General features: G+C 45.8%; 3 protein-coding genes across 5 annotated transcripts; 2 read left to right on the top strand and 1 right to left on the bottom strand.

Moving 5' to 3' along the window:
• Positions 1-3178: 3178 nt before the first annotated feature.
• cdx4 (caudal type homeobox 4) lies at positions 3179-5333 on the top strand. Its single transcript, XM_028960925.1, has 3 exons — positions 3179-3614; positions 4867-5012; positions 5103-5333. The coding sequence occupies exons 1-3, from the start codon at positions 3179-3181 to the stop codon at positions 5331-5333; spliced, it is 813 nt and encodes a 270-aa protein (XP_028816758.1).
• Positions 5334-6074: 741 nt separating this feature from the next.
• Positions 6075-10665, top strand: chic1 (cysteine-rich hydrophobic domain 1). The gene is made up of 6 exons (XM_028960200.1): positions 6075-6232; positions 6747-6801; positions 7615-7770; positions 8035-8091; positions 8567-8626; positions 9320-10665. The coding sequence occupies exons 1-6, from the start codon at positions 6090-6092 to the stop codon at positions 9368-9370; spliced, it is 522 nt and encodes a 173-aa protein (XP_028816033.1). The 5' UTR covers positions 6075-6089; the 3' UTR covers positions 9371-10665.
• Positions 10666-11394: 729 nt separating this feature from the next.
• lnx2b (ligand of numb-protein X 2b) lies at positions 11395-26291 on the bottom strand. Of its 3 annotated transcripts, none has more exons than XM_028960972.1 (10): positions 26207-26291; positions 23041-23637; positions 20090-20277; positions 18598-18800; positions 16319-16726; positions 15835-15966; positions 13186-13360; positions 12858-13104; positions 12586-12744; positions 11395-12508 (listed from the first exon to the last, which is right to left on the bottom strand). In XM_028960972.1, exons 2-10 carry the CDS (start codon positions 23433-23435, stop codon positions 12373-12375), a joined length of 2043 nt encoding a protein of 680 aa, XP_028816805.1. In that variant the 5' UTR covers positions 23436-23637; positions 26207-26291; the 3' UTR covers positions 11395-12372. The 3 variants fall into 3 exon arrangements, with proteins under 3 accessions (XP_028816805.1, XP_028816803.1, XP_028816804.1); XM_028960970.1 differs by having other exon boundaries at positions 26072-26283; XM_028960971.1 differs by lacking the exon at positions 26207-26291 and adding an exon at positions 24107-24393.
• Positions 26292-27529: the final 1238 nt, after the last annotated feature.

Here is a 27529-nt window from a genome sequence, read left to right as displayed (position 1 = left end):
TGGATCCAAGATGACCGACTTCAAAATGGCCACTATGGTCACCACCCATCTTGAAAAGTTTGCCCCCTCACATATACTAATGTGCCACAAACAGGACGTTAATATCACCAACCATTCCCATTTTATTAAGGTGTATCCATATAAATGGCCCACCCTGTACATAACTCCACATGTGTTCATTCATAGTTTTGATGCCTTCAGTGAGAATCTACCAACGTAAATGTTCATGAAAATAAAGAAAACACATTGAATGAGAAGGTGTCCAAACTTTTGGCCTGGACTGTATTTAGTTTTACTTATGTGCACTGAGGGAAATCGGAATCAAAGTGTGAAAGTAAAGTGATTGTCATTGTAAAACACTGCAGCACAGCTCACAGCGTCCTCTGCTTTTAACCATCACCACAGCCATGACAGGCGCCCGGTGAGTGTGTGGGGACGGTACTTTGCTCAGTGGCACCATGGCGGTTTAGGATTTGAAGCGGCAACTTTCTGATTACGGATCTGCTTGCTTACCTGCTAGGCCTCCACGTGAGTGACGGCTGTTAAGTTTGGTACACATTTCTGTGAATGGGAGAAGTGTGAGGACCACAGCACACACCACGCTCGCGTTTACCCTTACCTTTATACCCACACAGTGCTCAGATCCGATCACGGCTTTGCATTTGTTCCCATGCCTCTCAAACGTGTCCTCAGTCATGTACACATTTCCCAAAGGAAGAGTGCTGGTGAGCGGTTCAAATGAATTAGAAAGACTCCGCAAGTCACATGGTGCTCTGGGCAGTGTATGTGTACACTATTGACAGTGTCTGTACCTACTTACTTCCATTGTGTCCCTGAAGAAGACATTTAACCTTGAGTGTCTCCAGGGGGACTGTCCCTGTAACTACAGGTTGTAAGGTGCTCTGGATAAGGGCGTCTGATAAATGCTGTAAATATAAATATAAATATTCACGTGCATGATGAGCTGCTGCACATATTCAGCCTGCTAGGAAATTGCAAGGACGAATCAATGCAAGGCAGGTCAGCTTACCTGGTTACTGACGTGGTGCTGATAATGCCAAGTCGTGGGTTCGACCCCCGAACCGCCAAGGCACTACTGAGCAAAGCAAAGCACTAAGCAAAGCACCGTCCCCACACACTGCTCCCCGGGCACCTGTCATGGCTGCCCACTGCTCACTCAGGGTGATGGTATAAAGCAGAGGACACATTTTGTTGTGTCACCATGTGCTGTGCTGCAGTGTTTCACAATGACAATCACTTCACTTTAACTAAAGCAACGTTTCAAATTTCATCCTGAACCCGCAAACACAGGAAAGGCCGCACCTCCCGCCGTCCTCGCTGTAAAGGCGCATTTCAAGGAGGACGGCGCCACCTTGCGGGCGCACAGCTCAGCTGCCATCACCCTGGTCTCTCGGCGGGTGCACAGTTCCTGCACAGTTTTGATCCATATTATTATTATTTTTTTGTGAATTTCAGCGATAGATTATTTAATTGTTTAAATGACTGGTGCAGAAATGAATGCGCCCACTTTTGACAACCAATTACATGGTTGTCAAAATTATGCAGTTTAATTCAGTTCTTAGTCTCTTTAATTAATATTTAAACCAATCATACAATGTGACCATAATATATAGAATATGTTGTAATATCTACAATACATAAGTCCCGTTATTCTTAAATTCATGCAAAAGATTGCAGAAATAATTATACATGACATTTCCCTAATGGTCCATTTGTACTCCTTTAACACTCCGTACTCTTGTGTTTGTTGTTCAGTGGTCGATCTTCGTTTCTAATATTCAATGCCTACAATAAATTTACTCAGAATAAAATAATACTGCTTTTTGTCACACAAATACAGATTCTCGGAACAGAAGCCCATCAAGTGACATTTGTCCTCTTATGCCTAAATACCACAGTGCTTTATTTACCTGGTAATATTTAATAAAGACACCTCATTTGTAGCAAGTTTCGGGATTAGATGTATTGCGCGTGCGTGAAAAAATACCCCAGATGTCCAGCAGAGGGCGCGCGCATTCGGACCACACCCAGTCCTTCCGCTGGAACACCTGGCTTCTGTTACTATTACCTCCGGTAATAACAATAATGATGATGATAATAATAGTCTTTGCGTTACCTTTATTCATAATTGTTATTATGATTATTATACAGAGTGACATGGATTGATATTTTTTACCATTAATATTTCACCGAGGCCGGTTAGTTGATCACACCTCGCAAATTCTTGCTTCATAGCTGTTTGTAATTCGTAGCGGGAATGATTGTGTATGCATAACTAATGCAGTCTAATTTTCATAATAAAAATAAGATGAACCCTCATCTGACGAGCATCCAACAGAACTGTACCGAAAGGAAACCTGGAGGGGGTGGCGGGGACGCGCCCAATCTTCCAGGCCCGCGGTGACGCGCACTGCGTTCTGGGAGTGGAGGGGGGAAGGGGGGGTGGGGGGTCAACCGGAATTAGTCGTGAAGTGAGACCCGTCAAAGTGTTAAAGTGTGAAAAGTTCTCCCCCCACCCCTCCTGCCCCCGGAGGGAAAGCGGCACCGCAAGACGCGCCTGGGTACCGCGCCGAGGTGCCGTTCCCATATCAACAGGTTTCTCTTCATCTGGAAACGTCCCCCATTCGATCTTATCCTGGCAACAATTATTATGACTAATATTTCTAATATATTACCGTTATTCAAAAGTGACGGACAAATATGAATTAGTATGAGATATTTTGAGATACATATGAGATAATGAACATTAAAAGGTCCACTCGGAAGCGCCGTGGCGCGTAATGACGTGTCGCGGGCCGATGCGTAAAGGCGACGCTAGGGGAACCTGCTGGCGCTGGCCACGTTATTGGCCCCCTCATTTGAATGCAAATCTTGAAGGGTTTGAAGTCTCGTCTGACGTCAGGGAGGCCCGGGTTATACCCACCTTACCCGCCAGCACCTTGTCAACACGCTCACATCATGTGTGACTGAAGCACGACGAGGACATGGTCGCGTGACCGTCTTGGGGAGCTTCTTTGGACTACAGCAGAGACGGGACCCATCCGTGCCCGTTTCATTTTGGCTTCTTTTTTTTTTTTTTTGCTGACCCATCCACGCGGTTGCCATGTCGCCCTAACCAGCAGCTTTTGGGGAGTTCTATCTGTTCCGCATTCGAACCATGTATGTTGGATACCTTCTGGACAAAGAGAGCAACATGTATCACCAAGGACCTGTACGACGCACCGGCATCAACCTTCCTCCCCAGAACTTCGTGTCCACCCCACAGTACTCCGATTTCAGTGGATACCACCACGTCCCCAACATGGACACGCAGTCCGCCGGCAACTGGGGCGCGCCGTACGGGGCACCCCGGGAGGACTGGGGGGCGTACAGCCTGGGACCCCCTAACAGCATACCGGCGCCCATGAACAACCCCGCCAACGGACAGGTTCCCTACTGCTCGTCAGAGTACAACCCCACCATGCACGCTCCCGGCTCCGCCGTGCTGCCGGCGCCGCCCACGGAAAACCTGTCCGTGGCGCAGCTCTCCCCGGACCGGGAGCGGCGCAACTCTTTCCAGTGGATGAGCAAAACCGTCCAGTCGTCCTCAACAGGTTAGCCGGCCTTTTTTTAAATATATATTTTTTATTTAGTGAATCCGTGAACGTGTGTGACGCGCCCGATTCACGCGTGACGCGCCTGATTCCACGCGCACCGACAAGTTGCCTGGTAGTGGGGTGAAGATTTCACTTTATTCGTTCCACTGAAAACGAGGCGAAACGAATTTCGTTCCGTTCCCACGCACTGATATTCCAGATATTAATATATTTTTAAAAATACATCGGTAAAAATTGCAAATCGTAATAATGGTTACGCAGTTCGATGGGCGGCATTTGCGCGAAAGTTTTGACAGCGAAAAATATTAAAAAGAAAGTAGCAAATTCCGATAATATATGTAATAAATTGCCGGTTGACGGGGATGCTGTCTGGTGGGATATTTTGGACGCTGGATATTATCGAGGGAGGAAATTCGGAAAACCGGCCAGAAATAATGGTGAACCTGACAGTTTTTTGGTGGGTGTAAGATATTGTCTGCTCGGCGGCGAGGGGGACGCAGAAATGGCGCCAGGCTCGCTTGTGATGCAAATGCCGGGACCTGCTGTAAAAGTGGCTCCGCGTTTTGCCGGGTTATCTGTCGTGTTCAGGCGGCGGCCCTTTTTAACACCTCCGGTCACTTTGATATGCACCGGAGCGTCTTCCTCTGTCTCCATTCTGTGGGGAAGGTGCGGATTTTCACAGCTCCGGGGAGCGTCTCCTGTCTGCGGTTTGAAATATTGCTGACGAACAAATTAAACGTGAACGGCGCTTGGCGTTTCTGTCGAACGAATAATCGATTAACCAAAAAGTCAGCACACAATATTACACAATAATGTCGTAATTGGAAAAGATGGGACATTTCGTCCTAGTTGCAGCCCTGGCCTCGGGTAGGAAGAGATCTTGGATGCTTATCAGCTTGTAGCTCCTTTGTGAGACGTGTGTTGGCCCTTAACACATCAATGGCGTTTAGGTAATATCTTCAAGTGCCTTTGTTCTGCAGTTTGTTCAGAAAGTGACATCAAAGAAGATCAGAGGCTCAATTTGCACATCTGCCCACAAAGCGAGTCGCGACAAATCCACGCCACTTTCCTCGAGGTTACCGCAGACCTTTCCCACATATAAATATATTTCTCATTAGTGGTTTATAAGTAACGGAGTGTGCAATTTGCAAGAAGCACACCAGAAGAAAAAAAATGAAATGTTATATTTTCTTTTGGTTTTAAAAGTCTGCGTGCTGACGTCATTTTTTAATAATTTTTTTTATTTCAGGAAAAACGAGAACGAAGGACAAATACAGGGTGGTCTACACAGACCACCAGAGGCTCGAACTGGAGAAAGAGTTCCATTTTAATCGATACATCACGATCAGGAGAAAGGCCGAGTTGGCGATCAACCTGGGCCTTTCGGAGCGACAGGTAACCATCAGACCAACCACCATTTTCCACGCGAAAGCATTTCATGGAACGCGCGACTGAACGCTTCTCTCCTCACGTCTGCGTCCACAGGTGAAGATCTGGTTCCAGAACCGCAGAGCCAAGGAGAGGAAACTCATGAAAAAGAAACTGGGCCAGTCGGACGGCAGCGGCGGCTCGGTGCACAGCGACCCCGGGTCGGTCAGCCCGCTGCCCGTGCCCGGCTCCCTGAGCCCGGACCTGCACGGATCCCTGTACCCGTCCGCACCAATGAACACGTTGCCGACCATGAGGAACATACCACAGGTCACCGTCACGCTGTGAAAGCCGGACCCGCGTCACGCCACTTAACCGAGCACTCGGGGACACGGGACCCCGCATGTCCCCACGACCAGGAGACCACGCCGATTTACAGGAAAGGGACGATCGAGATCGACTGCACGGAGAACGCTGCAGGCTCTTCCAATGTTCGATTAATAGAATAGGATTTTTTTTTCAGAGTAAGAATGAAACTAAATGCAAAAAAAAAAATAAATAACTATACCCCTGGTCCAAAGCAAAGTATTCCTATGACTTGTTTGTGTGTGGTCAGTTCAAATATGAATATAATTTTTCTGTATGCGGTGAGTGTTATGTGTAAATACAGTGTTTCCTGGGGGGGGGGGCGGTACGCCTATAAACTGGCAATATTTGGGAGTATTGTTTTAACCCACCCTTAAACCGGAACAGGATGTAAAGGTTGAATTTGTATTGCTAACTAATGTAAATAAAATGTTTGTCTTTTTGCAAGTACCTTTAATATCTGCTTCTTTATCTGCTGACTTTTGGTGTGGATTAGGTAAATGCAAAATTTCGATTTGGCTTGTTTAGGAGAAATCAGGTAAAAAAAAAAAAAACGAATGTAATCTTCAACGTCTCATTGGATCATGTTCACTTTACGAAACGTTTTTATTAGGTTCGCACAACGTTTCCACCGAACCGCATCCGAATAAGAAAGCGTGTTTAATTAGCCCCGCTAGCGGGTCACGTGGGCGCGCGCGCGCAAGCTCGCGCAGGCGGCGTCGCCCCAGCGGTGACGTCATGAGCGTCCTTCTGCCCAACATGGCGGACTTTGATACCATTTACGAGTTGGAGGAGGAGGACGAGCGCGTCGCCAGCGAGGAGCACCTCGCCAGATACTGCCCCGAGCCCGTGGTGATGCGGGGAGCGGGACACATCACGGTGTAAGCGTCGCCGACCTGCACGCGTCGCCCGCGGCCGCGTCGTTCCGCTCGGTGCGTGTTGTTGTCGTTCGGCGCGGCAAAGCGCGACAATCCGAGACGAGACGCAGGCCGGGCCCGCCGGTACCGAGCGGTTCCTTGGCTGCCGGTCAGACGCGAAAAACTGTGATTTATCGTTTTATTGCCAGACGGACGTAAATCGCGCCCGATGGCCAGCTGACACGGGCAGACGTCCCAGTTCATCCAGAACGTCCCACGTGACACGAAATTACAACTGGTCCCCTTCCTTCATTTTAAAAAGCACATATTTAGGAGAAGTAATTATATCATCGGCCATAAGAGTTTATTGTTGTGTTATATGGAATAATCATTACCCGACCACAGCCTGAAGGCCGCCTGTACATGTCACCGCTTTATTTGTGTCGCCTTGTAATGGAGCTGGTGGGCGCTGCGGTGCTAGTGTGTGATTGTTCATTTTCTCACTTTTTCCTCTTTCTTCCTTGTTTTATTTCTGCAGCTTTGGTCTGAGCAACAAATTTGATACGGAATTTCCTTCTGTTCTCACAGGAAAGGTAACTAAGAACCTGTGTGTGTGTGTGTGTGTGTGCCATTGTTCTGTAAGAATTCCTAAATTGCCTCTTTGAAGACGCCTCCAGCTCGGCTCCGAGAAGCTCTGCCCGATGGTGCGTCTAAAGATGGCTGAATATGGCGAGGTGGGACTCTGTCAATGAGTAGCCGCCTGCCGGCCCCCGTCGGCCTGGGACTCCGGAGTTGGGTGGACGCTGCACCACGAGACACAAAAATGAAATAAAGAAAGCGAGGCTTCCTGGGTCGGACGCAGAAACACAAAAAGCCTGGAGGGGAAGAGCCGGCCGAGGGAAGTGCGGGGCAATAAAATGTAGCTCCAGTATTGTGACCCTGGGTGACATGTGATGAATGAGGTCACGATGATGATGATTGAAGGGTGCAGATTAAGCCTGCTGGTCTTTATTCCGAGGTCTTTCAGTGTTTGCAAAGAGACCTTTGCATCCTGTCATAAAAGATTACGACCCCGGTTTTATGGCATACATACCCAGAGAGAGGAATGAGCATCCATTCATGTTGTTTGGATGGTACAGCCACGGGCCGCGAGCTTATCTCTGTCTTTTTGTTCTTTTCTTCCTCCCTGGAGAACAGAATGAGGCTCCTTGGAACTGTACGGCTTAAGAGATCTGATTGTCTGATCGCGAAACATCTGCACGAGTATGTTTGTGTCACTTCTGTGTCACTTCTGTGCCGCTACAGCGCCGCATCCGGTCACGTGACACTTTTCCGCGGTCAGACCAATCAAAGACTGTGCGACTCCGTCCCGTGTGGATATGCATTCTTCTGAACGTGTGTTGCAGGTTGCTCCAGAGGAGTTCAAGACCAGCATGGGCCGAGTGAACGCGTGTCTGAAGAAGAACCTTCCGGTCAGTATTAAATGGCTGCTGTGCGGCTGCCTGTGCTGCTGCTGTACGGTGGGGTGCAGCCTCTGGCCCGTCATCTGTCTCAACAAGAGAGTGAGTCCACCCCTTCACCGAGCCGCACGTGCACATGCATACAGAATTGAACATTGAAAATCGCTGCAGAAGAGAAAATTTGGAAGAAAATTATTGCGTGTCGAAATTACAAGCGGCTTGAACAAGTCAAGTCCATAAATGTCTCTCGATCCTAAATTACCGGAAGGCTTTTATTGGCAACCGTTCGGCACGTTTCAGAGCGGTGGCCGTGATTTTCATGTGCACGTGTCACCCTTTAACCCTGCCCTGCCTGTCGCCCTGCAGACAAGAAGATCGATTCAGAAATTGTTAGAGTGGGAAAACAACCGTTTGTACCACAAGGTAAGAAAGAAAGAACATTTGTATTCACTGACACAATAAGTGAGAAATCTTGAGCCTGCACCAAAAAAAAAAAAAAAAAAACTTTACTGCGTACTGGACTGCAGTTGTTAACATAATGGCTGAACTTTGACCCTTTCAAGTGCCCATGTCCCTTGTAGCCATTTCTGTCTGGGCTATTGATGGACAGCTTTGAGGCTGAGCAGACCCCAGCGAGGCCAAAGAAAGTTCTTTTTCATGTTGTTTTGTCTCGGAGGCCATCGCTGAGAACCGGTAGCCACACATTGTGGAAACTACTTGGGGCAGTGGCCTCTGCTTGACCCCTCGAGACAGACCCAGTCCTAAGGCGCTGGGCAAAACCAAACCGCCGTTGCCCCTCAGACACTCTGTGTAGTTTTAACCCGTGACGTAGAGGTTGGTGTGGTGGCGGCGGCTGTGGTTAACGTCTGTCTCCCTGCTCCCCCTCCCCTCCCTGCAGCTGGGGCTGCATTGGAAACTCAGCAAGAGGAAATGCGAGAGCAGCAACATGATGGAATATGTGAGTCGGGGCCCGCATCTGCATCCACCCATCTTGACACTGTCTAAAAACCGACTGTGGTTCTCAGTGTTCTGATTGCAAAGACAGTGACCCACATTAAACCAAATTATTCAGATGTTGATCAGATTTTTTCTAAAACAGTCTCTGTTGTCTATTCAAACATGAGCATGCAACCAGTCTAGATTTTTGTACCAACTGCCACTTAATACAGAGTACTGATACCTAATAGTCACATTAATTGTGAGAATGGATATTTAATTCTTTATCTTCTATACCCAATTACTATCCAATATCAGAACATTTAATTGCTAAATTACCACAAGGTTCCAGAAAGTGTCTGGAATACCGTATTCACATGCTTCGGCACCATTGTACGGTGGTAACTGGGTGAACAATTCCAGTGGCACCTACTGAATAGAACTTGAATCTAAATACACACTGTATCAGAATGGGCTTTTGGTCAAAAATTAGTGCTGAAGGAAACCAAATGACGAATATTCACATTTTCTGAGATGCACTAGCATGAAGGATATTTGACCAGTCCAGAGTCAATTATTGACTGTGACCCTTAAGGCAGGTGTCACCAACACCCTTGAGGTCTAGAGGTCTTTTGTAATTGCTACATGGTGTCTTTTTATGTATAATTCTGCACTTGCCATATTTAACATGTCCCTGTCTTCTTTGTATCTGCAGGTAATTCTCATAGAATTCCTACCTAAATATCCAATTTTCCGGCCTGACTGAAGAGGCTTTTGGGAGATCCTGGTGATGGACCCCTCACTCCTGTCTTTAGTGCCTTGTATATATGTCGGACTGAGGGCCTTCACTGGTCTTAACCTCCTGTCTCCCCTCAAACTACCATGTACAGTAGAATTTGAAACTCTTGTCACTTTGTTTTAGAGCAGATTTTGCACACTTTTCGACCTGGTAGGAGCACTCCTTGTGTTGCACTTGAAAACATTTCTCTTTTGTTTCATATGGACAAAAAAAAAGAAAAAAAAATGGATACTGTTTATAAAAGTGCATTTACCCCAAAGAGCCATCAGTCCTCTCCACCTACCCGCTCATTACGTCTTTGGTAAGAACAGGACACCCCTCGGGTGTGTATTTGCCTTATGTTACATGACACAACCCTTTTTTCTAAACCAAGACCGTGTTCAGAACGACCCGTTTCGTGTACAGTTTTTGTCGTGGGGAAGGGTTGGTTTTCTTCTCTTATGGCTGAAACAAGCTAATGGGATCCGGATTGGGGGTTTAGACTTGCTCAGCGTACAGAGGGCTGCACTTTCAGAGGTTGTCCACGAGCTGGAGGGGTTATGTCATATATCTGTAAATATTATGTTTAGAATAAGCTGTACAGTGCAGTTATGCCATGTTTACACAATGTTTAGTTTTTGTTTATTTCCCTGTTTTACTGCCAATATGTGATTATACCATGAAATTACATTTCAGTTCACCTTTTCTAGTTTATATGGACCCTTGTATCTAGAAAGCCATACTTTTGATGTAAACGGTGCCAGAGTTTAGGGCTGAATATTGCACTTGGGCACTCAAGAGGTGTCTGGCCAATCAAATTTGAGAGTGTTTATCCTTACATTGATAAACACATGGATGCCAATCATGGTGGCCATTTCAATCAATACATTGTCAGTTTTTTTAATATGCATAATTATTTTGTTCAAAACCTCACAAATGGTTTCTGCTTCGCTTCTTTGAAGTGGAACCACCGTAGTGCAGATTCGATCCGTTTCCCTGTTTTGTATTGCTGTATTTGCCAGGGTCAGTGGTGTTTGTGTGCTGGGGACAGTGTGGTCGAGGGAATGTCCCTCATTGTGCTCACTGCCCTCACGCCTGCTGGCTCTGCTGCAGTAGAGTGCCTGTTGGAGCTGGATGGGAGCGCTGCAGAAGAGTTGGTGCTCGGGAAGACAGGTTTACTCGGTCTCCTCTCAATACTGGTCCTGTTACTCAAGTTCTTGTAAATGTCGGTTATTACCTAATCCTATGGAAAAAGGCTTAAATAAATTTTTTTGTTTTCATTTTGTCATTGTATTTGTCTTTTCTTCCGCAGGTCACTGCTTCAAGTAAATACTATAAATACATGAATAAATACTAGACTAAAGCCATTTTTAAAATACATTAATAGAATATTCATTAGTAGACCATAGTCACCATTGTTACATTATTTATCTACTAGTTTAACAAGGTGTTAATGGCCAGGTTGTTATTGGCACAGTTTAAAATACAAGATGCCTATTACTGTTAATAGCTGTCACTTAAGGAGTGAGAATTAGGAGATAACAGCACTGCAGTGAAAGCAAGCCCAACCACCACAGTATTAAACGTGATGAGTGCCTGACACCTCCAAGCTGATCGTTCTTGTCCGACTCATACTGTGCAGGTCAACAACCACTTGAAAGAGTCAAATCACTTCTGAGTGGCAGAAGTAACATGTGCTCAATGCCTGCTACAAAACATGCAAAAACAAAATAATATATATCAACATATCCTCACAACTGCATTATGTAACAATTTCATCTGAATTCACCGGGATTATTGTTAAGAGAACCTCGAGCTGTTGCTGTTCATTGACTCACAGTCCTCCAGAGGGCAGTATAATAAGACAAATGTCTTCTGTTGAGTCAAAAAGGATGACAAATAGGAGCGAACAAGGCCTACAGGATATTACACAGGCCCAGAGTTTGCAAGAAATTTGGAATAAAATAAATTTCAACTGCATGCACTGGTAACAATAGGACAGTAGGATGGGGAAATGTGGACCATAAAAGTACCTTTAATATTCCTTCAGGATTGAGGGTATTCTCAACAATTTTACATTAAAATCACAATGTCAACCCAAAAACTTTACAGCAATACACCAATTGACAGCCATCCTTCTAACCTCTAACATCCCTCCCTAGCGAGAGAGAGAGAGAGAGAGAGAGAGAGAAGGACAGACATTTAACGGAATGCATATTTGTTGCAGGAACATTTCTATAAGAAGTACATTTAAACAAGTGGGCAATTTACTCTACACGCTCTACATACAGGCCATGAAATTAATGGCATTTTGGTTTGATGACAATTAAGGCAGATGTGGATAAATTCATTCTTTGTTGATGCAAGGCAAGTTTATGATTATACATCGATAAACGCTTATCAGGTTGTCGATCAATAGTAATCAAAACAAAATAGTGCTAACCTAAAAGTGACTATACTACAGAAGTAGCATCAGGTGCATCACTTATTCAAGATGATTCAGACGAAAAAAGAAGAAAAAAAAGTTGATATCGATATGAAGTTGATACATCATAAAAATAAGCCAATTAAAAATTAAAGCTCCAGGTGAACAGCATAACATTTATGACCATGTTTAAAAGTAAAGGCTTTGGATTGAGCTAAATAAAATGAATTACTCACTGATATTACAGCATCATTAGCTTACTACTCTTTCATTCAGGCATGACATAGCATTATATCACCTATGATCATGTCCTTAACCCTGGTCATTGATTGTCAGTCCTCTTCCCTGATATCTGCTCTTGGCAGCAGTCATAGACTAATATGGGAAGCTCTACAGAAAGATCACAGGACAGAGCCAGTGTTAAAAAGGCTTTAAGTGAAGAAGCAAATGAAACTCTTCAGACATGCTACACTTCTGCACAGAAGTGAACACAGCAGTGGTTCCTCCTATTGGAGTTTGGTCCACGATAAATGTTGCTGATTGCAGTTTTAGGGCAGAATGAGTCCTAGACCAGGCTGCCAGGCCATGACACAACAGTCAAAGTGACCTTGTTCTTCTGCAACTTGAGCATGGGTATGAGGGAGGAGTTGTTCATCCCCACAGTGGTGGCACCGTTCACAGCCACAATCTCATCACCGCACCTGAAAATGGATCACAAGACAAAATTAAATGTTTAATTTTACAGATGATTGTGACCATTCGTAAAGGTCATACTTACTTGAGTCTCCCATCAAAGTGGGCGGGTGTTCCAGGCACTATAGTCTTGATAAAAAAAGGCTGATGGCCTCGACTCTCTTCGTAGCCCCCGACGATGCTGAAGCCCCAGCTTTCGTTGTTGGTCTTCAGCAGGACAACATCACGGCACCAGTGCATGTGGCTTGAACGTATTAGGAAAAAAATAATTTCATCTTCATTCTTTATCCATTCTAATATTACATTTGTATATATTTCTTGATCAGGTACACAAGACAGTTCCCAGCAACCCCTTACCTGGGGAGTCCCAGCCACCGTGTCCACAGGGGGGCCCAGTTAATGTCGTCCTCTCTGGCCTTCTCTTCAGAGTCCTGCTCATCCTTGCTGGCAGAGTCCCCCTCGTCGTCCTCGTCGTCCTCTGTGACGGTCTGGATGACGCGCAGGGCTACAGAACTCTGTGCCGCCTGCCCCTTCAGTGCAGAGACGGCCTCGTTGTAGGTCAGCTGGGTCAGGTCCACGCCATTGATGCTCAGCAGCACGTCTCCTGGATGACAGAATGAGAGAAATCGGTAGGATGGCCGCAGCAATTTAGTCCTTCAGCAAGAGCAGAATTCTGGCCACTGACCTCTCTTGATGGTGCCGTCTCGGTGCAAACAGCCAACCGGCTGCACACTGCTGATGTAGACAGGCAGCCGGCTGCGACAGTCCCTCCCTCCGGCGATGGTGATTCCAAGGGAGTGCCTCGGCTCCTTCTTCATGCTCACAGTCTTCTCCAGGCTGGAGAAACCACACGGAGGATCCTGCAAAACACAATGAGGTCGTCACCTCTAAAGTGGCGGCAGATGAACTTGCGAACTAGAACTGTTCTCTGAGGAAGAAAAGGAACCAGATTAACATCACAAATGATTACAGGGGAACAGTTAAAGATCTGAAAGCAGAGAGTGAAACACATCTCGATCAAACGTGCCAAAATCAGCAGCCGCCATTACAGAACGTCAGCAGCCCTCTTGAGTCCAGTCTCGCTTCAATGGAGGGGGTGGGGGTCTCTTTCCTCCACCGCAGGGGAGGCCCACCCCCTCCCAGGCAGAGTAAAGACTTGAGCCCGGCAGGGGAAAGCTAACTGTCACCGACTTTGATCCTGCACCACCCGAAACGCAACCAGCAGCCCACACAGAAAAACAAACACACACACACACACACACAGCACCAGAGACAGAGGAGAATGTGTGGCACCTGGCCACCTTTTGATCAGCAGTGATAGAAGCTCCCCCTCCCTTTCATCTTGCCCAAGTGAAGCTGAAACTGTGCCCCCGGAGGAAGTGACACAGCGCCCCGGTGTGACTCCGGAATGGTGTGAAAAGCACTTTTACAGTTTGAGTCCTCACATGCTCACTCTCCCTGAGTGGGACGCTGGAGGACACGGATATCTTAAAATATATTATAGTCTGCTGTGTACATTCTTAACATGAGATGTTAAGATTCTTAAAGTATAAAACTTTTACATTAGGGTGGTGGTAGCCTAGTATGTAGGTAAGGCAGGTTCACCATTTACACCAGACTTTACAACCAGTGGATCCATCTTGCTTCTGGTTCACCAGTTCCCAGAACACGAACTAATAGCTCAGTTTGTTTTGCAGAATCAAATATAAAAAGAATATAAAGTGAAGTGATTGTCATTGTGATGCACTGCAGCACAGCACACGGTGACACAACAAAATGTGTCTTATGCTTTTAACCCATCACCCTTGGTGAGCAGTGGGCAGCCATGACAGGCGCCGGGGAGCAGTGTGTGGGGACGGTTCGGATTCGAACCGGCAACCTTCTGATTACAGGGCCGCTTCCTTAACCGCTAGACCACCACTGCCCCAGAGGAAAGTAGCACAGGATGGTAAATGCTGCATGTGTGAATCGAGCTCTTTATGAAGACACTTAACCAGTTGCGCCTGGAAGACTGTTCATGTAACTATTGTGGCTTTGAATAACTAAGTGGTTTTGAATAAAATGCTAAATAAATGTAACGTAACCCCATACTGGCCAACTCATGTACAGTGGTGCAAAAAAGTATTTGACAGCCACCAATTGTGCAAGTTGTCTCTTTAAAAAGTTGAGAGGTCTGTAATTTTCATCATATACAACTTGAGACAGAATATAACACATTGTATGATTTAAAAAAAAAAAAAAAAAGAATTTATTTATATAATGGTGCAGTATAAGAAAAGTACAACAAATAAGTATTTGTTCAATAGCAAAATTTCACCTCAATACATTTTAATGTAACCTTGTTTGGCATAGAGAAACGTTTAAATGTTTCCAGAAGGACTTCACCAGTTTTGCTAAATCTGGTTTTTGGCCCATTCTTTCATGCATATCTGGCTAGGCCACTCCAGAACCTTGTAATGCTTTTTATGTAGCCACTCCTTTGTTGCCCAATCATTGTCATGTTTGGGATCATTGTCATGCTGGGAGATTCAGCCATGTTTAATCTTCAATGCTCTCACTGATGGAAGGAGGTTTTTGCCCAACATCTCAATGACCCCATTCATCCTTTTCTTAATACGAATCAGTCCTTCTGTCCCCTTTACAGAAAAGCAGTCCCAGGCTGACCACACAACACTCTCCCAATCGTCCTCTGGATCATCTAGATGGTCTCTGGCAAACTTTATACAGGCCTGTACACGAGGTGAGATCTTGCAGGGAGCCCCAGGTCGAGGGAGACAGTCAATGTTTTTATTTTCTATTTATTGCTCCAATAGTTGATCTCTTTTCACCAAGCTCACCTATTGTAGATTGTACACCTGCACAAGACTGGGATGAGTCAATCTTGTCACTGCTGTTCCATGGTGGAGTCTGACTGTTTGAAGGTGTGGACAGGTGACAACCAGTTCAAACAGGTGCCATTGATATGAGTGAAGGATAGAAGGGCTTCTTAAAGAAGAAGTAGCAGGACTGTGAGGGACAGGTGCTAAATACTTATTTTCTGCACCATAAACATGTAAATTCTTTAAAAACCATACAATGTGATTTCCTGGATTTTACCTATGTATACCTATGTTGAAAACTACAGACCTCTCTCATCTTTTTAAGTGAGACAACTTAGACAATCGGTGGCTGCCAAATGCTTTACATACCCCACTGTATGTTTAAAAGGAAAGTTCCTCTGGACCCAGATTTGTTCTGGGTTTACTTGTAATCTGTGAGTGTGAAAAGAAGATACCTCAGATGAAAACCATGTCTCAAGAGAGAGGAGACAAGGATAGATCAGATGTTCCTTTACCTTCAGGTAGGTGGAACAACGTCTGAAGTACTGGGGTTCGGGGACTCTCCGGGCTCCTCGACCCAAGCCATCACCACATTCTTCTGGCTCTGGGTACCTCATGACCACAAAGTTCACCCGCACTTCACTGGCCTGTAAAATAAAAACACACACAATACCCAATCAGAAGCACTCTGGAATTATACAAAACCACCATTAAAATGATTACATCCATTTTCTTTATGCACCTACTGTAGCAGTGAAGGGTCAGAGCCCAGAACTATGGATGCAGATAGCAACAGCCACGGACAGATAAAACAATCATTCAATGGTTAAATGTGAAAAATGCATGATTTAATGAGAACATTTTAGAGGAATGAAACAGGAATTTCTTGTATTTACTGGAAGAGAAATTTGACACCTGCAGTTTCATATTTCTAACGGTCACAATAATCCTAAATGACACTCATAGGGTGGGGCACAGTGTTCAGTCCCTGTGTAGTACCTGTATGATCTGTGCGGCGCTCTCTGGTGTTCCATGACGGAGGTCGTGACCGTTGATGGCCAACACTTTGTCATTGTTACGCAGCTTGCCGTCTTTGGCTGCCAGTCCACCGGCCAGTAGGTCCAGGATGAACACGCCCGGCTCTTCTGACTTACGAATCAGTTTAATGCCCAGTGGATCGGAGCGATCCCGCTTCACTAGTGTCACCTGTGTCACTGTGCCAGTGGCTGGGGGGATGGCATGAGGGCTGTGTGACGAAGGCGGACAGGTAGAGGAGGAGGAGTGAGGGTCAGGCCGTGGTTTGAAGCCCTTCTCCTGCATCACAGTGAGGCGCATGAGGGAACATGGCCGCTGCAAGACGCTGATGGCCCGACTATGGGGGATGGAAGTCAGGCTGACGTCATTCACCTAGACACACCCACACAAATGAACCTTTACTTTACAGCAACACACAACCCCCTTTTACCTTCAGGGGACAACTGTTTAAATGCCAAATATAGACTTGAGCAGAGTGTGACATGGTCACAAGCCAACCCTGTATTAAAGCAAATCGCAATAATCCTGCCATTCTAGGCTGGAGGAAACCGCACTGCACAACACATGAAGTAATGCACCAGACAACAACAGTTCCACTTTGGCACAGTTTCATGTGGAATTCAGTAGGGACGGTTGCATATCAAGATATGGATCTTTCAAATGCCTGGACCACACAGATCAATAATGAAAAACTCAATAACCACCCAACCCTAGAACTGAGCCACACTTTCACAGTTCTTTGTCCATGTGCTGAAATCCTGCTAAATATACAGTGTGCAATCATGTTTAGTGCAGGCCAGCCTAGAAAGTGAATACCTACTGCAGCCGAGCACACCGAATCCAATACTCTACACCCAGCCGGTGACGTAAAGGCTGGATATCGCCCTGTACCCTCAGGGGTCATCTTCCTTTAAAATGTCATTTGAGCACAGCACACAGTCACATCCTTTATGTAACTGCATTTGTGACATTTTGACAAACTAGGCACATGCGATATATTTATATAGGGATCTTCCATTTTTCATAGTTGGCATGCACATAAATGATAGTTAGTGTATTGTGTTAGTGAATTTGGGGTGTCATATTGCTGTGTGTTACTATATAATCGAGATGCAGCTCTCGGCGAAAAGTGACGCTGGCCAGCATTTCCTACACGCACCGTCTTATTCCCCAGCGGGTGGCGTATTTACAGGAAGATTAAAAATAGCCAGCGCTCCTTCTGATAATAGCTACGATGCACTGCCTTTGGGATTCGCCCTGCTCTGAAATCAATGGCATTGATTCAAGTATGCAGGGCGACGAGAAAGAGAGAGAGAGAGAGAGAGAGAGAGAGAGAGAGAAGCTGCATCTCCGCTACTTCTTCCTTCACAGACACACTGGCTCATGATAATGAAAAAAGACAGAACAACGTGCACAGTGATGTTTGTTCCGTGAGAGGACGTGGCGTAGCCCACAGGGCCCAGAGGCCTCTCATCTTAAATAAAATCCCCTCAGATCGAACGGGTCTGTGAGAGGATATCCATTCACTCTCGGCCCCAATTTCCTGAGAGGAATGTGAAGCCCCACCAGCATTCCGAGAGTGCCAGGGGGAAGAAATTATATACGTGAAGACGAACATGGCAGAACAATGGGCCATCAGTGTGGGAAACGGACACACTCCTCCATTTTGGTCAGAGCAGGTGGGGCTTTTCCAACTACAAAGCTTTTTTAATAATTATCCAGACAGGGCGCTAATTCATTGTGCTTAATAATTAGAAGAAAATCACATAAAATGTAGCAGATTCCTTGGCAGTGTTATATAAACATTTCAGAGATATGGAGATCAGTGTAAGCTCAGTGCGTTCTACTCTAGTAAAAGTACTGAGAATATCCTGAAAGAGAAAACTCAACATCTAACACACCCAGGCGCTGCTACTAATGCATGTTCAGGGGTCCTATGATTAATTTGCATATATGATTAATGAGCGTTAAACAGAATTAGCTACAGAAACATCAAAGCACATTTATATGATTTAATGAGTTTCTTGATCTTTAACACTGATGCTCATCACAGGACAGGCCGGCCCTTCCTCCATGTTCAGCAAATCTGAAATCGAAGGCTGAGCCTGGTAATCTGTTGATGGTGGACATGAGTGGAATATAAACACTGCAGTGCTTGGCTGTGGATGCAGTCAACAGGAATGGGGAGTTGGAGTCGGGAGAACATCAAACCCATACCTCCGTGGCTCTATGGAACATCTCACCTCAAGAATGTGGTCCCCAGGGGACAGTCTTCCATCCCGGCCGGCTAGAGAGTCGCGGATAATCTCCTGGATCACCACGTTGCCCAGTGGCGTGTCTTTCCCACCAACTATACGCAAACCCACGTCTTGCTCGGGGTCTTCTCGAAAAATATCAACGATGATTGCCTCGGCCACCAAACTGGACCTCAGGGGCGTTTCAGAAACTGTTGAAGTGAAAGTGATTGTCATTGTGAAACACAGCACAGCACACGGTGACTCAACAAAATGTGTCCTCTGCATTTAACCAATCACCCTTGGTGAACAGTGGGCAGCCATGACAGGCGCCCAGGGAGCAGTGTGTGGGGACGTTAAACACGTTAAAGAACAAACCAAAAAAAAAAACAAAAACCACAGCGGCTATGAACACATTATACCCATCATCTGGTTTTATGTGTTTACAGTCAACCGTGATTCAATCTTTTCCACATTAACAGCAGCAAGTCACAACCTCTCCCTCAAGTTAAGCTCTCAGCCATGATGTAATCCTTGCTGAGATAAAGGTCGGCCGTCTGGGTTGCCGGGTAACCGTAGTATTATTATTAACTCAGAGCTCAGGAAATACAATGATTAATCGGCTCCTGGGCACTTTATGTCTTCACACAGGCATGACTGCAGACAGACTTTTTTTTTTTTTTTGCTTTAAGCAGAGTATTGCCATATTGGGGAGTTTCCCACCCATGCAGGTAGTTCCTGAATCAACATGTTGTGGGTATTCAGCTCATTTAAAAGAACCCCAAAAATGCACAGTAAAAAGAACCGAATTACACATCTACATTTAAACGACCTCTCTAATGGGCAATTCTGATTCCAGCAGCAAATAAAACATAAAAAGAAAAGAAATTGCTGATCTCTGAACTAGGGGAAAGCAGACACAAAGCAAACATTATAAGAAGCCACAAAGAGAAATGTCATCATTTGGCTGCTTTGAAATTAAAGGCAAAAGCGAACATAAGTTATTTGTCGTTCATTTGTGCAGTTCTGTCCATAGAGAACCGAAGCATATTATGTAATGTGTGCAGTTTTATGTTGGTCGGGCTTTGGCTGCATCACTTTAAGGGTGTTATAGTAGTCTAAGTAATGACAAAAAATACAAATATTATATTTTGGACAAAATAAAAAAAATTACATTGTGTCTGCCAAAACTGTCGGCAGACCACTATTTCCCTCAGACTTTCCCTCCATTGCGACTTGAGGGATTGTCTCATCACCAGTCTACAGCATCCCCCCCATGGAAAACATCAAAGTCTTTGGTTGTTTTGTTTGGGACAGAAAGACAACACAGCTGGGTGCCCACTTCCTCCTCACCGCCTTGTAAACTTTTCACACCAGCCCTTTACGGCGCGCTGTCAGCCTCTTTGTTCACTGTAAGTTATTTTTTTCACTCCGGGGATTTTGGGGACTAGATTTATACTCCCGGACTAGAAACAGAGCACCGTGGGAAGTGGGTTCTCACCATCTTCACCTTCCTCGAAAGCAGGGTTGACCAGGCCGGGTTCTGCCGGGGCGCGGACAGATGAACGGGTTGGCGTGGGCTTGGTGTCAGTGACCGCGTCACTCTCGATCTTACTGGCCTTAATTTCATTCCAGGGTGGTCTCTTCCTCCTCTCTGACTCCTCACGGAGTCTTCTGAGCCCGGGGCATCTGGGAGAGTGGGGCAAACGATTACAAAGCTAAATAGATGTACAGAGAAGGATGAAAAAAGGAGAAGGAGATGCCATATTACACTCATTTCCGGTCTGCCACTAATAGTAATGTACCTTAAAAATAATAATAATCAAACCATTGCAGGAGCAGTAGCTAAAAATATCTTCAGTGTGCATGTGCTGACAAGTGCTTTTGTCCCTTCATATTCAGCAGTCAGCAAAAAAAAAGGAAAAAAGAAAGGGGGTGTGTATTGGGGGGTGGGGTTGGGGGGGTGGAGGCTGCTTGTGGAATCAATGTCCTTTCATTTGTTACTCCAGAGTCACCGCTACAGAACATGTGACCACAGCGGCTGCTTACATGGTTACTGTGAACCATGGTCTGACAAGGCGAGGTAGCCGTTTCAAATTCATGAAGGCTTAAATATATTAATATATTAATAAATGAATACTGGATTCTAAAGTCATTAGGTCATTAGCAACTGACTTAATTTGGCTAATCAGTGTTCATTTTATTATATTTTTCTTTGGTACGACACTGAAGATGAAACACTTTATGACACAGCTTGTATAACAGTGTAATTTTACAACAAAAGTGAGTACACCCTTACGTTTTCCCTTCTGGTGTCATGTGACTCGTTAGTGTTACAAGGTCTCCAGTGTGAATGAGGAGCAGCAGGTGTGTAAAACTTGGGGTCACGCTCTCTCATACTGGTCACTGGAAGTTCAGCATGGTTATTCATGGTTAAGAACTCTCTGAAGATTGGGGGGGGAAACACACACTACATCAAAATGGTCTACATGGCTGTCATCCCAAAAGAAAGCGTCTTCAGCGTGGATCACTCGAACCATGTCTAATGATCTGATCAGGCCAAGATAGAGTTATCTGGTTCAGATGGTGTAAAGCATCGAAAACAGGTGAGGAGAAGAAAGACAAGCGTCTTGCTTCCAGTCCAGCATCGTGGTGCAAGTGTCATGGTTTAGCCTGCATGAGTGCTGAACATGAACGCCAACGTGTACTGTGACATGCTGAAGCAGTGCATGATCTCCTCCCTTCAGAAACTGGACCGCACGGCCAAACTAATCTCCGAGACTACCACTGCCTTGCCAAAGGAACTGAGCCAAGCACATCTCCAGACCTGAACCCTGAGGAGCAAGTGTGGGATGTCTTCAAATGGAAGGTGGAGGAGCACAAGGTCTCTAACATCCACCAACTCCGCAATGTCATCATGGAGGAGTGGGGGAGGGTTCCAGTGTCAGCCTGTAAAGTTCTAGTCAACTTCATGCCCAAGAGAGTTAATGCAGGCTGGAAAATACTGGTGGCCACACAAAAAAGAAAGTGACACTTTGGGCACAATTTGAACAGTATTCAATTCTGTTGCCAGCAGTTTAGACATTAACGTCTGTGTGCTTAAGTTTTTTTTTTGAAGGGACAGCAAATTTATACTGTTATACAAACTGTATACTGACGACAAAACTACAAAGTTTCATGTCTTCAGGGTCGTACCAAGGAGTGATATAATAAAATATCTATAAAAATGTGAGGGGTGTACTCATTTTCAGGAGATACTGTATCTTTCCCACAACACTGACAATAGCAATGATTAGAGGATGGACGGATGGACGGAAATTCGTCCACTCCTGAAGCCTGACGGACACCTCGGTGACACAATACAGGCACCAAGAACCCCCAGAAAAAGTTACACTGTTGCCCAGCCCTCTCCCGGAGGCCTTCAACCGGTTTCAAAGGCCTGGCGTGACATGATCTCTCCTCACCAGATTTTCCCTCTGCTCTGTTTGCACTGCACCCACCCCACCCAAACACACACACACACACACACACACACACACCCACGTGAAAGCAACACTACCTTTAGCCCTCAGGCTTACATCACAGCCAAAGAGCCGGACAGGAACAGAAAGTGCACGCTGGGTGCTGGAAGCGAAGGTAAATGCTGCGGCGACCATGCTGACCTTTGGTCCGCAGAAGTGCCGCGTGTGGGTTGCGCGTGCTGTTTGCTGAGATTAAAGCGTGTTGGTGGGGTGAGGGAGGCGGAGCGGCCTTCTAAATGCTTCAGTGCCGCTATGACCAGGCCAAAATATTAAAATGTGTTCATTCATCATTTTCTGCATACACTTGGCAAGGGCGCGGGGTGTAACGTTGCCCTGTAAAAGCACAAGCCTCGGCAAAACACTGCGGCTTGCATCGGTGCTCGCGTCCCTCTCTACGCCCAGAGCCAAAACCTTTAATGAGCAGGCAAATAGTTGTCAGGTTGGTGGGGGGAAATAAGACAAATTTTCTTTCACATGAGTGTGAAGCTTATAACATGTAATTGAGAGGTCTAGAGAAACTGGAATATTGAGGAAGAATGAATTTAAAAGGTCGTTTGTATTCTAATTTCTATTCTGAAAGGTCAACCCTTCAGCCACAACCAAGTAATGACTACATAAGTTACATATTTGATATTAGAACTTTAATTTTTGGTAGTATTCAAATATTTGATACTGGATTTCTATACTTATTATGTAATAATAATAAAAAAAATATCCAGATATTTTATCAACTATACTATATATATATAATAAAATGGCAAAGGGTACCCCAAGACAACACTGACGATAATTATTAATATGATTATATAGAATTGTAAGTGGATGCCTGACACTTTACTATATTTTTTTCATTTTCTGATTTGAACTTTTTAAGAACCATACATGTCACTTGGAACCCTGATCATCCCCCGTTTTTCTGATGGACGCTGACCTGTGCTGCAGGTGCGGCTGGAGTTCGCAGCGCTGCATGCTGCTCTGGCACTCGGCGTGGAATGGGCAGAGCACGGTCAGCTTGTCCAGCAGGTTCCTGACCAGCAGGCTGGAGGGCCGGCACTGCGCCAGCGCCAGGCGCTGCCGGTCCACGGGGCAGAAGTCCTGGTCGCGCAGGAAACTGGTCAGGCACTGGGAGCAGTAGGTGTGTCCGCAGGGCGTGTCCATGGGCTGCAGCAGTGGCTGCAGGCAGATGTGACACACGAGCTCGTCGTCCACCTCGTCCTGGTACTCGTACAGGTGCCCGTCCTGGCCCTCGTGCGCCTGCCCGCACTCTTTGCACGTCCGCGCGTACGTGACTCCCCCCGCCACGGCCGGTGCCCTGGGCTCATTCATGGTTTAAAAAGGCTGCTTCTGCTCCCGCTTCCTGTGTTTATTCCCTTCAAGGAAATATTCAAGCTCTTGTCCCTCCTCCACTTGCGTTCTTCCCCAACTTCAGACATACACAATTACACACCAAAAAAAGCTAAACTGTTCAAACAGTCAGATCCGTGAGGACATCGAGCACCAGGCGTCCTCTGTCCTCCATCTAAGGTTTCTGTAAATGGGGAAAAAAAAGGAAAAACTTCAGGCTGGTAGAAGAACTTTATTTTTTGCCTGTCTGCTCGACAGGAAATAGCACAGGTCTACAGGACATGGCAGCAAAAACGCGAGCAGGCCCGCAGCTGCATCCTGAGTCTATACGTTAGAAGAATAATCGCCTCCGAGCCTGAACTAGTGCACGAGAACGGAGAACCCGGTACTGGATGGTGGGGGGTGGAAACCAGAGAGCTCTGGGTGAACCAGGCAGAAACGCGAGCCTCGCCGCTAATGACCCCCTCATGCCCAATCAGCAGAGGGGCTGCTTCCCTCCCCGGCATGCCTGGTCTCGGCTAAATCCAGCAGAAAAGCTACAGGAAAGGTGAAAATATGGACTTCACCCGACCTACACGTACGTCTGACCTGCAGAAGCAAAACTTTCGCCAAAATAGAAGCAGAATACAAATGAAAGTGTCCCAACACACTACCTGAGCGGAGAGACTGGCAAACGCCACGTCCTGAGCGCATCGCGGCACGTCCATATCCCTCCGCATTTACCTTCCACTATCCTCCTTCCTCCAGCAGAGAAACTCACTGGCTGTGCACAGCCTGTGTGAAACCAGACTCCCTCGTCTCTGGCACCGTGTGTGTGTGTGTGTGTGTGTGCGTGTGCGTGTGTGTATAAGCCGGCAAAAGGAATGTGACTGGGAAATGGAGAGCGGCGCAGAGTAGAGACTGGACAGGAAGAAAGCGGAGAGAGTGCAGCCGGTGTGTGTGTGTGTGTGTGTGTGTGTGTGTGTGTGTTGGAGGGGTGATTCAGAATGCTGATGTCGCACCCAGAGGCCATCCCAACCCATCAGCCAATCAAACGGCCGCACAATCGAGTGTGCACGTGTGCACACACTGTGTGTAAGGTCATACAGGACAGCCCACCCCTACCCCTCCCCTCCACCAACACATGACTGTTCTTTACTTTAGAGAACAGATAAGAGATATCAATAATGCAGCTGGGACTAACAAACCTGGAGGCACCACGAAAACGTCCCTTTAACGCAAAGAAATATGAAAAAACTTATTCTGATTTAGAATGAAGAGTATTTGGTACGTTTAATAAAACTGTGATAAAATCAAATGAGACGTTAGTACTGGTGACTTGCAGCTGATGATACCGCATTTATGCCTTTCAGCAGTGGCTGGTCACATGACACCACGACCGTAAACAACATAATAAGGCTGTATCGTATTTACAGATATGTGTCAGAGCGCCAGAGTCAGATTGTCAGGTTGGAGCTAACTGTGGTATAATGGGCGTATGAGTGTGTGTTTTATTAACATCGTACAGGACTGGCCATGATCGCGCTTTTCACTTAATAACTGGGCTTGGCACATCTGATAGACGATTCTCTTGGGGTGCTTCTACTTATATAAATCTAATATACACTAAGTAACCTTTACCAACCAAGTCTACTTATTCCTATACACGTCCGGATATTCAGAGTACATGCCTGCTTAAATGCATCAGTGTAGTATGTACAGCTCATATCCTGTTTCAGCCATCTGTAAATAACATTTTCTGTATGATATATGATAGAAGTGAAGCAACCAGAGACAACTCCAGACAACAATCTTACCCAGGGGTCAAAAGTAAGGTTATCGGCAAAGTACAGTACAGAACAGAAGGCAAACCTGGTGCTAGTTGTGGTCTGAATGTAGCTCAAGTCTGGTTTTTCACCACCAAAAATGTTTAGCATTAGAACGACTGGTCCTAGACCAGCAAAGTGTTGGTTCCTGTTTTCTGGACAAGAACCAGTCATTTGGCTGTTCGACCAGCCCTCCAACCGGGCTGGTGAAGAGGGGTTGAGCTGTAACGGCTGGTGGGGGTTGAAGGTCTGTGATGAATGAGGGATGGGAGGCTGAACGATCGGCGTCCAGCCCGGCCCGGGCTGATGGAGCTGCCCTACGTGCGTGTCCACTCGTAGCACGTTAACGCCGCGTTTCAGGGCCGCAGGCCAACGCCTTTTACACACACATTTACATCCATCCATCCATCCATCCCTCCCTCCAGCTTGGGCTTACTCTGCACTAAAACATAGATCTATATCATAACCACATGGCTGCAACTGCATATTGAATATGTATAAAAAGTTATAATACAGTTAGACGGATAGACAAGTGGATATGGAAAATAGTGATCGAAATGTATTTCTGTACTGGTTCTGTATTCAGCAAGCCCTTCTGTCAGTCACCTGCCTGGGTTCAGGACCATAAATTATTTAATGAGCAGAGATAGCTCTTCATACAGAGGGACGTGGCGAACCAACAGGGCAACTTTCACTGGCTGCACTTCAACAAAATCCCCAATTTCTACCGAAATAAACCAGAACCATATCCGAGGCTTTATTCAGGCAAGAAAAGATCCAGCCAACGCTTTAAAACAGCGAAACCAGACTCACCTGGGATGGCTTTCCGGAAGTGCGATCATAAAAGTCTCGCGGACAAGACCGAACGTCCACGCTACGACAACTTCTGGCGTGATATCGTAAAAACACGATGAAAATATCACCGGGAAAGATTCAGCGCATACGTACTTTATATGTCGCGCAGTCTCCCAGGTTCGAGAAACAAACAAAATAAAAAAAATAGGATCTGACGTCGTACAGGAAGCCCGAGCACGCGCGCGCGCGCAGGTAAATATGTAAATGAGCCGCTCACCTTGAACCGCGCGCACGCGCACACGCACGCGCAGGCGCACGCGCGCCCTGTCTATCCGTCCGTCCGTCCTGAATATCGTCCTGGGCGTGATGAGGACCACACCCAACCCGACGATCAGCGTTGTATCTCGCAAGTTCAAGGGGGAAATCCTATAGAAAAACTATATAAAACCTGCAATTTAAACGTTGCACAAGCTCCTTCGTACTTCATTTCACTTTTATTTTCTCGTTTTTTTTTCATTTCACAAACTTTTTGAGGGGTTTGTAATCCCTTATCACCACTTTTTTTCTGAGATTTAGTAGAAAGCACAACCCCTGGGCAATAATGGTCACTAAAGCCATAATTCTTTGTCGGGTCCTTGGGAGGAAGCCTGTGACGTTTGGATGGTGTTAGCCTTCTACCCCCTACAGAATTCAGAGGGGTCTGCCCTGTAATAAAACTGTTCTGCATGGGCTTGTTTCCGCTGTGATTTACACCCTTCAGTTCAGAAGAGATATTCCATTTGACGACTAAGCAGGAGAATAATTCAAATTAAATTGTGTTGTTTCATATTTTGGATTATTATTTATGAATGTTTAGTTACATCTGTACTAAACTGCACAAATGTGTCTTCTATCTTGTATAAAGCCATTAGGAAAAGCAAAAATGTTATTCAAATAACTCTTCATGGTTGAAATGTTTGATTATTAATGCTGTTTCAATGAATTAATGCACAGAAGTTTGACAGGATTGATGATTGGGTTGCTTGTTTTGCTTGGTGTCGCATTCACGGCACTGTGGTGTCTACATTAACATTTACATTTATGGCATTTGGCAGACACCCTTATCCAGAGCAACTTACAATAGGCTTTCATGTTACCATCAACCACATTCATTTTATTTCACTCTTTTGTAGTTTTTCCTTGCATAAGTCAGACTATAAGAAAGTTACAAGTTAGTCAAAGTATTCTCTAAAGAGGAAGGTCTTGAGCTGGCGTTTGAAAATACTCAGTGACTGCTGTTCTGTCCTCAAGGGGAAGTTCATTCCACCAACGAGGGGCCAAGATGGAGAAGAGTCTAGAAGAGTCTGGTGTGAGAGAATTTGGGAAGTGCAGTTGTAGAAGGAAAAATCTGAGAGTTTTTCAGGTAGACAGCCAGATCCTGATGTGGTAAAGAACTTGCTGGAATTAATTTTTGGTTTGGGTGAGATTGAGTGTCTA

The sequence above is a fragment of the Denticeps clupeoides genome, chromosome 18 (assembly GCF_900700375.1).
Source record: "Denticeps clupeoides chromosome 18, fDenClu1.1, whole genome shotgun sequence".
Classification (NCBI taxonomy): domain Eukaryota; kingdom Metazoa; phylum Chordata; class Actinopteri; order Clupeiformes; family Denticipitidae; genus Denticeps; species Denticeps clupeoides.
The sequence above is the reverse complement of the archived record's forward strand: the minus strand, read 5'-3'. Positions and strand labels throughout refer to the sequence as shown.